This window comes from Telopea speciosissima, chromosome 2 (assembly GCF_018873765.1).
Source record: "Telopea speciosissima isolate NSW1024214 ecotype Mountain lineage chromosome 2, Tspe_v1, whole genome shotgun sequence".
Lineage (NCBI taxonomy): Eukaryota > Viridiplantae > Streptophyta > Magnoliopsida > Proteales > Proteaceae > Telopea > Telopea speciosissima.
Genome location: NC_057917.1, coordinates 72,535,757 through 72,549,240, shown reverse-complemented (window position 1 = coordinate 72,549,240; position 13,484 = coordinate 72,535,757). Strand labels below are relative to the sequence as shown.

General features: G+C 39.9%; 1 protein-coding gene across 3 annotated transcripts in view; it reads right to left on the bottom strand.

The window, feature by feature from the left end:
• Nucleotides 1-13,484, bottom strand: part of LOC122652914 (N-terminal acetyltransferase A complex auxiliary subunit NAA15) — a 49,985-nt gene that overhangs the window by 21,280 nt on the left and 15,221 nt on the right. For all 3 annotated transcript variants that reach the window (XM_043846798.1, XM_043846797.1, XM_043846796.1), the window contains exons 7-9: nucleotides 12,797-12,868; nucleotides 12,576-12,691; nucleotides 5,408-5,540 (exon numbers count right to left, since the gene is read on the bottom strand). In XM_043846798.1, coding sequence (XP_043702733.1) covers nucleotides 5,408-5,540; nucleotides 12,576-12,691; nucleotides 12,797-12,868 — 321 coding nt within the window. The remainder of the gene's footprint in view (nucleotides 1-5,407; nucleotides 5,541-12,575; nucleotides 12,692-12,796; nucleotides 12,869-13,484) is intronic.

The window sequence follows — 13,484 nt, the reverse complement described above, 5'->3', positions numbered from 1 at the left end:
ATTACAAAAATCCAACGAACAAAACAACAATGCCGTAGTATTCAAATCCCTAGTTATCAAAGTCAAGCAGAAAGGTCTATGGGAAGATAAACTACAAAGGAACCACCAAAATGGTCTTCAATATAGTGATATACAATACACCGGAAATGGAAGGGGAGCCTAGGTTAATAGCTCATACATCACTTGGATATTGTCTCCTTTGCTGTTGGAAGAAGCATACAACCAATTTCTTCTGCTTACAAATCAAATGGCTAGGAAGAGAGTAATGGGGTAGTCTAATCACCTAAGGGATTACAGTTAGAAAACCTCGTGTAAATCCAGGATTGCAGAGATTAGGTGGTCAAAATAAAAACCAGAATTTAGCAACTGCCCAAAATAGTAATTCAGATTTAGCAGTTGCTGAAATTGGAACCCAGATATGGAAAGTTTCAGAAAAAGAAAGCGTTAGAATACTGAAAAAAGAAACTGGAACCAGAAATCAGAACTTAATGGAAAAGGTTCAAAATTAGAAACTGAGACGAGGCAGTAAACTGCAAACAAAACAGTGACACGATGGACGATAGTAGCCTGTATCGACTGTAGAAATCCAGGCCTAAAACTAAGAGGAACAATGCTAATATAAGGAATCAGAATAGCAGTTTACAGGATAAACAGAAACAGCAAATAGAATGCACAAGATGGAGAAATATTAAGAATCTGGCCTTTGATGCAAGAAGGAAAAGAAGATAGAAGATATAAGAGAGGGGGAAAAAAGAGATATGTTAGGCTTCTCATCTAACTGTAGAGAAGGAATCCCACCAACTCCAGCCTTGGTCTCCCACCAAGGTTTTTCTGCTGCATCCAACAGTAGAGCACTTTTAAATCCCACAAAACCATGCTCCATCTCTCTCAAAAGTCACAAGTTCAAAGCTAAATTATTTCTCAAATCAATGCTAGTGGGTATGATTCCCACTATATTTATAACATTATGGAAATAAGTAAAATAGGAAACCACCTATGTATGGTAAGAGGGATCCTTTACACTTAAGTCCCTTTGCAAAATAGAAGTTATTCTAGAACATTACAAAAATCTTGTATAGGACTTAAATCCCTAATACTTGGGCTTACAGAATTGGCCATTATAGTAGTAAACCCCCAAAGATATAAAGCTCAGGGTGCATACAATCCATTGGGCACTCAAATTAAGTCCATTCATCCACTCTTGGTCAAGTTTGATGGCTTTTTTGCTGTTGCCTTCTTGTTCTTTTGAACTACTTCAACTCTCCCCGTCTTGAAAAAAATGTGTCCACAAGTTTCGTAGTGATGGCGACTCAGATCTGCATGATCATCCTTCAGTGGGAAGTAGAATTCAAGAATCATCAACTTTGTCTGCAAGCCCTCCATGATCCTGATACCAAAATAATGGAGTTCAAGGACACCTAATAGTTTAGGTTAGGACTCGCAATGAAAATCAGGATCATAGGGCAAAATTTGAACCAAAACAGGGAGATTTTAGATAACTTAAAATGGAGCTATCTGATGGGGCTGTAACCCAGGTCAAGTAACAGTATGGAGGTGGGGATCAATTCTCAAAATCTGATCTTAATCCTATGGTTAGATCTACAGATACTGGACTGCCACAGAAATAGAAGGTGTTCAATTTAGAAATAGTAACTGATAGATATCAGCAACTAACTCCAGAATTTAGAAGGTCAGGCAATATGGTAACAATCAGAATTAGAAACTGAGATTAACAACCTAAAGAAGCATATTTAAGGAAATAGAAATACTGCTGAAAACAATAATGAAAACCCAGGAATTTAGAAGCTGCAACAGAATCTTGTTTATCAAAGCAGTTGTATGAGTTCTGCTCATCAGAAATTAAGACAGAATGCGCAGGCCTCACTAGAATCAAAGATTGAAGTCAATACAAGATCTCAGAACCTGTGAAGAGATCATAATCAACAGCAAAATCAAGTCTGATGGAGATATGTCAGTGAAGAATTACTAAATAGAAACTTTGATATACAAATTGAGGTAGGAATGGTTGATCTTACGAGCAGAATGATGCAGATTACAAAAAATTGACCTTAATCACTGAAGAAGGGTAAAAGGATATGTTAGGACTCTCACCTAACTGTAGCGAAGGAATCCCACCAACTCCACTGTTGGCATCCCACCAAGGCCTCCCTACTCCATCCCACAGTAGAGCAGTTTTGAATCCCACAAAACCATGCTCCATCTCTCACGGAACTCACAAGCGAAGGCTAAACTACTTTTCAAATCAATAGTAGTGGGTATGATCCCCTACTCTTTATTTATAACTTCATGAAAATAAGCAAAATAGGAAAACCCTATGTATGGTAGGAGGGATCCTTTCCAACTTAATTCTCTTCAAAATAGAAGCAATTCTAGAACATTATAAAATAGAAACTAACTACTTAATCCCGTATAGGACTTAAATCCTTCATATTTGGGATCGTAGAATTGGTCATTATAATAGTACACCCAAAACTATAAAGCCCATGGACCATACAACCCATTGGGAACTCAAATTAAGCCCATTAATCCATTCTTCGTCCAGTTTGAAGACCTATTAATCCATTCTTCGTCCAGTTTGAAGACCTAGTTTTCTGTTCGCCTTCTTGTTGTTTTAAACTACATTAGGGGAACCTTCCTCTCTTTCTTTTTTTTTTGGGGAGGGGGGAGAGGGAGAGAAATGGAGGGCACATGTAGAGGTGATTTTAGAGTAAAAGTGATGTAAAAAAGTCACTTAGAGGGCTTATTTTATTAAAAACAAGCTTTGGGTTGGGCTATGTAGGTGTTGGGCTTTTGATCCCATGGGTTTATTTTATAATTGGCCAATTTAATGGGCCTAAAATATGGGTAGAAAATAGGAAAACGGGACTTACTTCCGTAGTTTAGTTAGAGTCCTATTTTGAGTTTGTTTTCTTTATTATTTCACTTTCTTAGTCAATTTAAGTTACCTTATTAGTTAAGGATAGGGTTAGGCCTTTCCTTTTTAGTATCTAAGTCTATTTTTGAATCTTCTATATAAGTTTGTAAGGGAGGCCAGCATTGCACACGAATTTGATTAATAAAATATTGGTTTTATTTACCTTTGTTAAAATCCAGAGATAGGTTGGGTGAGATGCACATTCCCTTCCCCATCCCCATCCCCTTCCATCGCTTATTGAATCCAAACCCTAATTTTGTTCAAATCGAGTTCAAGAGTGCTACAAGCTGCTGGGATTTCTTTCATCAAGATCTTTGCTGCTTCAATAGGTTACAAATTTGTGGTTTTTTTTTTAATTTGTTACTTCAACCAAGGAAATTGTTCCCTCATTTGAGTTTCCATTGTTCTGTTGTTTCCCTTATTCTTACTTCTTATTGTTCTCTTTCCCTCAAATGCATTTTTTTTGTTTCCATTGCTCTCTTTCTTGTTCTTTGGAGATTTTCTTTTGATCCAGCCTGGGATTAGACCTATTCAGGTTCTAGTCTTACATTAAAAAGGGTTCTCAAATATCCTTAGTGTTGAGATAGTGTGAGTACCTCCACTGTTTTTTGGCAAGGTTATAGAGAAGTGCGGCATTCATGACAGGATGATGTAGATAAGTCACCTAAAGGGTTTATTTTATTGAAAATAAGCTTTGAATTGGGTTATATATGTATTGAGACTTTGATCCCATGGGTTTACTATGTAATTGGCCAATTTAATGGCCTTAAAATATATGTAAAAGTAGGAAAACGGGATTTACTTCATTAGTTTAGTTAAAGTCATGTTTTGAGACTGTTTTCTTTAATATTTCACTTTCCTAGTCAATTTAGGTTACCTTATTAGTTAAAGATTCGGTTGGGCTTTCCTTTTTAATGTCTTAAGTTTATTTTAGACTCTTCTATATAAGTTTGTAAGGGAGGCCAGCATTGTACACGAATTTGAATGAATAGAAAAGTTGCTTATGTAATGTTGAACTCCTGAGATAGGATAGGTGAGAGGGCTAGGGTGAGATGCCCATTCCATTCCCCCATCCCCTTCCATCGGTTCTTGAATCCAAACCCTAATTTTGTTCAAATCGATCTCAAGAGTACTACAAGCTGCCGGGATTTCTTTCAACTGATTGTCACATCGATTTCTTGAAGATTACCACATCAAGATCATTGTTGCTTCAACAGGTTACAAATTTGTAGGTTTTTATTTGTTACTTCAACCAAGGAAATTGTTCCCTCATTTGTGTTCCCATTGTTCTCTTGGTTCCCTCATATGATTTCTTGTTTTTTAGAAGGTTTTCTATTTGATCCTACCTGGAAAAAGTCCCTTCGCAAGAGATAGAATCGGAAAGCCAGAAAGAAGAGTTTGTTTTCCTCCTTCTCGAACTCCTCTCCGTCCCTTGGAAATACTTTTTCCTATGATGGTGATTCCTAATATGAACGAGACAGGGGGAACAACTATTGCTGGCCTGGCTACTCATCTAAGCTCCTCACTCGTTGGTATTAAGGGGACTAGACTGGGGGAGGAGGAGAGGAATATAGTAAATGGATTCATTCACAGATGAGCCCTTGCCTATATATACCAAAGAGACTTGTGCGAGGCCAGGGGCAGAGACCCAACAGGTTACAAATTTGTGGATTTTTATTTGTTACTTAAACCAAGGAAATTGTTCCCTCATTTGTGTTTCCATTATTCTCTTGGTTCCCTCATATGATTTCTTGTTTTTTAGAGGGTTTTCTATTTGATCCTACCTGGGATTAGACCTATTCTGGACTTCTGGTTCTAGTCTTACATTACAGAATTTACCTATTTTTCAGTTTGGTGGGAAGCCAATAAAAATGGATATTATGAACGAAGAAAACTGCTTTGCTGCCAGTCTTGGTGTTCAAACAAAATCTCTTAAAGGTGTGATCCTTCTTAGTTCCCACTCCTTCAGAGTCTACAAACCATTAGCATGTGATGATGGTTCAGTCTATCCCACTTTTTTTCTTAAACTCTCTCTCATATAAAATCAACAAACCTGCATTAACACCTTAAACCGATAACCAATAGCCCCATTTCCCTCCGCTATCCTTCAATTTCTCCTTTCCTACTCTATTTCCTTTTCTTTTCTTTTTTCATGGAATTTCCTAGTTTATTTCTTCAAGCACCCCCACCAAAAAAAAATTAATAAAAAACGAAGCTAATAATTATAAAGCCAATAATCAAGATTGGTACTGGAACCCAAATCTCTCCTGCATGAAACAAATTCAGATCCTCAATAATCGGACAATACAATGTGCAAAAGGCCAATGCTGATACTGTATAAACTGATCGATATCTGATAGATAGGTTCAATCCTGTCCGACACCATTACAGATCAGCATATATTAATGATCTAATAGTGATCCTTAAAGCCATGTCATGAACTGAGCACCAGAACCAAAGAAAAAACCTTACCTTAACAGCAGATGACCAAGTATATTGCTGCCCAAGTGATTTGTACAAGGCTTCCAACCGACCAATATCATCGGATGAATACTGGCCACTTTCTGAGTATAACCCCATGCATTTTTGCAGGCCTTCATAATACCTGAAAAGGACATGTGAGAAGATTAAATCAGCCACATCTAAAATTTCACGCGGTCACTCCAGCAGCAAATGCATCAATGATATGCAGAGATTTTTTTTTAAAAAAAAAAACTTGAATAGATCAGAGTTATTTATATGATAACGGAAGCCAAAGCATATTGATTCTATTTGGATGGACAGGATTTGCTACACAGAATACTAGACCCATTTTCTATAAACAGGGGCAATCTAGTAATTTTGGTTATATAGTTGTAGGGGGTAATAACTAGGTCACATAGTGATGCAGGAGAATCTTGGACCGGGCCGACCCAACTGGCGCACTACCTTGGACCAACCCAAACCCAGTTGCACGGAGATGAACCAGGTCCAATTTGAATTCTTGGATCTAGTAGGATTTTAGGAATTTATCTTATTTGGGGAAATAATGTGTTTGTGATGCAGGTTCATCACAGAAATTGGCTTATTTATTTAGAAATAGGCCTACGGTTGGGTTATATACATGTTGGGCCTTTGTTCCCAAGGGTTTTCTATGTAATAAGCCACTTTAATGAGCCTAAACTAGGGGTATATAGGTTGCATACGGGATTAGCCCAATACTTAATTTATTTTTATGTTTTTTAATTGAACCGATTCAAATTGGGTGCATCCAATTGGTTCAATTTAAGTGATCATGTGACTTGGTTAAGTGGTCATGTGACAACTTAAGTGGTCATGTGATGTAAGTTGGGCTGGATTAGGACTCTATAAGTCCAGCCATGTTGAGTCTATTTCCTTTAGTATTCTAGTTTCCTAGTCAATTTAAGTTACCTAATAGGTTAGGGATAGGGTTAGGCCATTCCTTTTTAGTGTCTAAATCTATTTTTGAGTCTTCTATATAAGTTTGTAAGGGAGGCCAGCATTGAATACGAATTTTGATTAATAACAACTCAGCTTTATGCTTGCTGCCTTTGTTGCTACTATTGCTCCCTTGTGTGAGTGTTGCATTGTGCATCTCAAGGTGCTAGGGTGAGTGGACTCTCACAACTCCTTGCGTCTGTCCAGTACCGGGAGCTTCTTCTTCTTCTTCAATCGAGCTTCTTCAAGCTGCTGCTGCTGCCTTTGAAGGAGATCAAACCAGTAAGTAATTTTAGTTTCCTGCATATATCCTTCCCCTCTTCATCCTCTAACCTAATCCATCCTTTCCCATCGACCCAATCAGATCACTACAGCCAGCCTTCCATCCCCTCCATTAAACTCTAAATTCCCATTAGAAGCCCTAAATTCAGCCTATTTCCTAATTCCTAAAACCCTAACCCTAATTCTACAGATTTTTCAAACTTAACCAAATCCAATTATTTTTATCCCATTATAACCCCCTAGACCTGCATATTAAAGCCAACCCATTCCCAAATTCCCTTCCTAAACCCTAGAATTAACCTCAATCCTAGTGCTGTCCATTCGAACCAGCAACCCCTTTTGCGATTGATCCTGTTGGCTGGCTCCTAGTAGATCTCCTACCTATCTAGGACTACATAAGTTTGTCTATTTTATTTCCTTTATTTTAGAAGTTTCAGTTAGTTACATAGGATTAGAGGGTGAGTTTTAATTTTTTTTAGGAGTCTTTTATTTTTCTTTATATATGATGTAATCCCCCACCTTTCAGATTATGGAAAAATGAATTGAGTTTGAATTGTGTGCGTGTGCACTCTCCTTTTCCCCTCCCCCTCTGCTTCTTCTTCTCACGGTTTCTTCTCTTTCCCCCTGCAATTCTGATTTCTTCCTAACTTCTCTCTTTTCCTACCTGGTCCCCCATTATCTAGTTTATTTACGTGTCGAGTACTTTATTATAAAATATTCAGGTCATGGAGTAAAGTTAAGTGTATTAATATATTATTGTGTTTAGCCATGGGCTATAAGAATGAGGTATAGTTACAAAAGTCCTTATGTTAGTCGAGTTAGGCCATAAAGCTGTCAAAGAGTCCTTACTAGATAAGAATTTTTGTTTTCTTTATAACCCCCCCCCCCAAATGATTTTAAATGGACATGTTTAGAATATTTCGGTAAGACGGTAACTGGTTTGTAGCTTGTGAGCTGTCTTCCTCTCTCCCTCTTCTCTACCTCATGGTATCCTCCCCCACCCCAAAGAAATTATTTTCTACCCATCGACCTCTTCTTCTGGATCTGGGTCGGGTCTTCTTCCTAACCCGTCAATTTCATCTTCCCCTTCGCCCGAAATCCTCTTTCCCTCGCCTCTCACGGTTACCCCTCTTTCTTTGACGGGTCCTTTCGTTTTTACCCATAGCTCTTATCCCTCTTCTTCTGGATCTGGGTCGGGTCTTCTTCCTAACCCGTCAATTTCATCTTCCCCTTCGCCCGAAATCCTCTTTCCCTTGCCTCTCACGGTTATCGGAAAACCTCATCCTCCTCCTTTCACTTCTGTCTCCCCCCTTGGCAGATCCTATAGGCGTCGCCACCACAGCAAAACAAGGTCCCGTTCAGTTCTATCTCGACTCCTTGAGTCATCGTTGCCTCTGCTTCCCCTTTCCTCATGATTAATGGAACCATTTGGAATTCTCGAGGGCTGTATTCTCCCTCGAAACAAGCTGTTGTTCGCTCCCGCATTCGCTCCTGCTTTTGTTGTCTTCTGGAAACTCACATCAAAGAACCAAACTCGCAAAAAATTCTCTCCTCCATTGCCCCTGGTTGGTCTTTGCTCTCCAACTACTACTCCTACCCCAATGGCAAAATTTGGATCATGTAGGATCCCACCAAAATTTCCATCTCCCTTTCTTCCTCCTCCTCTCAGTTCCTGCATACTTCCTTCTCGAACTGCCAAGGCAATTTTTCCTTCTTCTTCACAGTGATCTATGCCCACAATTGCCCTATTCTAAGATCCTTTTTATGGACTGATCTTCGCTCCATTGCCTCCCTTACTGTGTCCCATCCTTGGGGCTTGGGAGATGATTTTAACGTCATCAAGTTCTGCAATGAAAAGCAAGGTGGGGATCATGTGGATATGGATGTCGTGGACTCCTTCAATGAGTGTATTGAGGATATAGGGGCAAATGATCTCAGATGGACTGGTTTTCCACTTACTTGGTCCAACAAAAGGGCTGGTTCCAATCGTATTGCTTGTAAACTGGATAGATTTATTGTTAATGAAGAGTGGCTGACCTCATTCCCTTCATCTCATGCTTCCTTTGATAACCCGGGTATCTCTGATCACTCTGCTATTTCCCTAACCATCCAACCCTTCTCCTCTTTTGGCCCTAAACCCTTCAAATACTTCGATATGTGGTCCTCTCACCCTTCATTTTTGCCCCTTGTTCATGAAGCCTGGAAGAGGCCTGTTTTTTCCTTCTCCAATCCCCTCCTTGATTTCTCAAAAAGGCTAAAAAATGTCAAGGCTTCTCTCAAGGTTTGGAACATTAATTCTTTTGGGAACATTACTCTCCTGGTGGCTGAATGCAAAGAAAAGTTGGCTTCCATTCAGCTTCGGTTGCAATCTGACTTCCATAATGGCCCCCTTGCTAAAGAAGAGAGAGAGACCTCTACTGAGCTTTCTTCTTTGCTTGCTAGGGAAGAAAGTTTTCTTAAGCAAAAGTCTAGAATCAAGTGGCTGGATCTGGGAGACTCGAATACTGCCTACTTTCATCGCTCCGTGAAAGCAAGAGTCAGTGCAAACTCTATTGCTCAGCTCTCTCACCCGGATGGTTCTCTCGTCACTTCAGTTAATGGCATCAAAGACTTGGTTGTTCAGCATTTTAAAGACTTATTCACTAGCCATCAGGTGGACCATTCTCCCATCCTTGATCACTTGCTCAACAAGTTTGTTGCTCCAGAGCTTCATGCTTCTTTGTGTGCCATTCCTAAAGAAGAGGAAATTGTAGAAGCTATCCACTCTCTCAAGGTGAATGGTGCTCCGGGACCTGATGGTTTTAGCATGGGATTCTATTTAGCTTGCTAGGATATCATCAAAACTGACCTAATTGCTGCCATTGAGAGTTTCTTCTTCAATCCCAGTCAGATCAAGGGCATCAACCACACTTTCCTTTGTCTCATCCCAAAAAAGGAAGGTGCGAATGTTATGAATGACTTCAGGCCCATTGCCTTTTGCAACCTGCTCTACAAGTTTATAGCCAAGATTCTTGCTAGAAGACTAAAAAGTGTTGTGGACCCGCTAGTCAGTGACAACCAATCTGCCTTCCATTCCTGGCAGAAATATTGCGGACAACATCCTTCTGTGCAATGACATAGTGAGAGGCTTTGACAGGAAAAACCATGCTCCTTCTATCATTGTGAAGATTGATATCCACAAGGCCTTTGACTCGCTTAGGTGGGATTTTATTGCTCAAGTAATGACCAAGATGGGGTTTCCTATGGTTTTTGTCGACTGGATTACCTCTTGCATCTCGTCACCAATGTTCTCGATTTTGGTTAATGGCAGCCCGGCAGGCTATTTTGGTGCTTCGGTGGGCATTCGTCAAGGCTGTCCTCTCTCCCCTTACTTATTCACTTTGGCAATGGAAGTCCTCTCCAGAGATATCCAGATTAGTACTAATCAGATGCTTATTTCTCTGATGCCCAAATGTAAAGCTCTCAAGCTTACTCATTCGGCCTTTGCTGATGACAATGTTTTTCTCTAAGGCATCGATTACCTCGCTTAAGTCCATCATGCTTTGTCTACAGCACTTCCATGAGCTCTCAGGTCTGCGCATCAATCTTGCCAAGTCCCTGTTATTCTTTGCGGGGGTTTCAGAGTTAGACAAATCAGCCTTCATGGAGAAATCTGGTTTTCTCAAAGGCCACCTTCCAGTCAAATACTTGGGCCTCCCATTGATCCAGGCAAGACTCTCCGCTCACCGCTGCACCCCTATGCTTGATCTTATTAGGAGGAGGCTTCAACTTTGGAAGGGCAAGCTTCTCTCCTATGCTGGCAGATTGGTTCTCATCAAATCAGTTCCGGAATCGTCTTACATATATTGGTCAGGCATCTTTGGGCTCCCTCAATCTGTTATTAAATCCTTGGAGTCCCTCATGGCTTCTTTTCTTTGGAAGGGCAATGAATCTTCTAGATTCCTGCATCCTATCAGTTGGGTAGCTGTGTGTCTTCCCAAAAAAGAAGGTCTTGGCATTCAAAGAATAAAAGAAGTGAAGTCTGCGGGTATCATCAAGCTTATTTGGAAGATTGCATCCAAGCAGAAAAGTATCTGGGTTGACTGGTTATATTCAGGTCTTCTTCGCCAGGACTCAATCTAGACTGCTTCAGTCTTATCTGATGCCTCTTGGGTCTGGCGTAAGATCCTAGCTAGCCATCATCTGGTCCTCCAAGTCATTCGCTCCATTATTGGTGATGGGCTCTCCTCCTACCTGTGGTTGGACCACTGGCACCCCATGGGAATTCTTCTCCACTTGGTCACTCTGAGAATCATTTATGCATCGGGTCTCAACAGGCTATCATTAGTGGCTGACATCATCGATCAAGCTGGTTGGGCTCCTCCCCCCTCCTCCTCCACCTCCCTCGGTCTCATCTGGAATGAACTCCCTACCATTACCAGAAGGCCTACAGCTAGAGGTGACTGTGTTACATGGAAGACCAACAACTCTTGCTCCTTCTCATCCAAGGTTGCCTGGAATCTCATCCGTCTGAAAGGCCCTTCGGCCCCTTGGCGCAAGCTTCTCTGGTTCAAGCATCACATCCCTCGTCACTGCTTCACTGCCTGGAGAATCTTCCCCAAATGCCTCCCAACACAGGCTTTCCTTCGCTCCAGACATATTTTAGTCTCTACTGCTTGTTGCCTCTACTGGAACAATACTGAAGACTTGGATCATCTTTTCTTTGAGTGGCCTGCTGCTACGGCCATCTGGAAAGGAATCTTGACCAAGTGCTGGCCTACTCGCAGAAGAATCCTCCCTTTCTCGAGGGAATGGATCTGGATTGACATGACCTTTGTTGGACACTCTATTTGCGACTCAGTCGAAAAATTGGCTTTTTGTGCTACTCTCAACCACATTTGGATGAAGTGCAATATCAGGAAATGGACCTCCAATTCTCGCTCATATCAGAAGATTTGGGATTCCATTTCCTTTGAAATTAAAGCAAAGTTATCGCTAGCTCCTTCTTCTTGTTGTTCTGACACCCCAAGGAACAGGCTCATTGTTGATTCCTGGGGCCTATCTAATGTTTCTTTTGTTGCTTCTGCTGGCCTCTAGCTAAGCTAGGGACTGGCTTTTTATTTTTCCTCCTCCCCCTCGGGGGCCCCTGTTTCTCTTTGCTCTTTTGGTAATGAAATTCTTATTCACCCAAAAAAAAAGGATACTTAATAGCTAGATAGAATTCTGTTTTGAGCTTCTTTACTTTATTGTGTGTATCAGAGTGATTAGGAATCCTTTTATGAGTAAAATTAGGAATTTTAAAAGATCTATATATATGTAATATATCCCCCATCAATTAGAGATGATTTGAGTAAAGAATGAGTTTTTAGAAGAGTTTTGGTGTTGTTGAGCAGTGCAAACGGGATTGGTATCCCAAATCTGATTTATTCTCTTCTCTTTTGTTCTCTTCTTCTTTCTTCTTTCTCCCAAGAAGATCGATCTCATCTCTCTTCCCTCCCCTTCCATCAATCTTATTTCTTCCCTTGACAACGCAGTTGCTTCCCTTTATCACAGATTTGATTATTGAGCCTACTTGCATCTGAGATCCTTAATTTGGATTTTCGGATTGCATTAGAGAGACTACCCCATCTTCTTCTTCTCTTCTTCGATTTCTTGTTTTTTATTTTATTGTCTGGAAATTTCCTGCAAATCTGAGAACGGATAGAAGAATTTACTGTTTCTGGACCTAAAGTTTGTGATCCTCTTGTGGACTGGTTATCACTTGTGACTGGTCGACATTAGTTATAAAAGTACAGATTATCTTCAAGTAAAAGAACCAACCTTGACTACAACTAAAGTTCAGTCACCAATTGATGATAAGTAGGGCATGGTGACAAAATCCAAGATAGTCATGATAATCAAAATGCTTTCACAATGCAATATTAAACTATAAGACAGTGACCTGTAATTGTCAGGATTCATCGTTAGCAAAACCCTATAGACTTTCTCTCCTTCCCCCAGGCGACCAAGCTTCACCAACAAAGAGACCTGCTGTTCCTTGAAGGCTAATTTATCAACCTGAAAAGACATCAGTAAGAAACTACAGAATATTTTGAACCATCACATTCAATCCCTAAAAACATAAAATAACCCTAGGGAGTAATAAAAATACAATGCACTTACAATTTTAAATTCTTTCTTGTGCAATTCCTCAAGAGCTCTTTCAAGAAAACCACATTCCTCTAATAAAGATATCTGCATAAATTCCAGAGATACGTGTGAAGGCCACCTAAACTTAAGACATAATTAAGATCTTTGCAGTGAAATACCAAGAAGATTATAAACCAATAAGATGAGAAAGCACATAAAAAAACACTACAAATAATGACTTTTTGCTCACGATAGAACTTTTCACATCTTGTTGCATAATTGTTATAAATGAGTAAAAAAGCCAATGTTAACAGGCTTCTTTTTTCCACTCACCAGCAGATGAAAGGCTAAACAACCACATTCTCATTTCATTCATTATATATGTGATTAGACCCTAAGCAGAGAATAAAACTTACATTGTGACAAATTACTTCTAGTTCTCTCCCAATAAGAGGTATGAAGAGGATAATATTCATCCATGCCATAGGAGACTCAGCAGTTAGGAAGTGTGTCACGAAGGTGTGTCAAAGTATTTAGAAAGATGTTCACTTGAAGGTGCAGAAGGAAAATAGCTATAGCAGGAAGATGTGCAATTTCGGATCATGCTCTGATAAAAGTCTTATGTTGTACCACACTCCTCTGGTAGTTAACAAATGGGCTAGTCTGTTCAAATTCTCAAGGTAGGGACAAAGACCTAATTTGGAATCTTTTTTAGAATCAG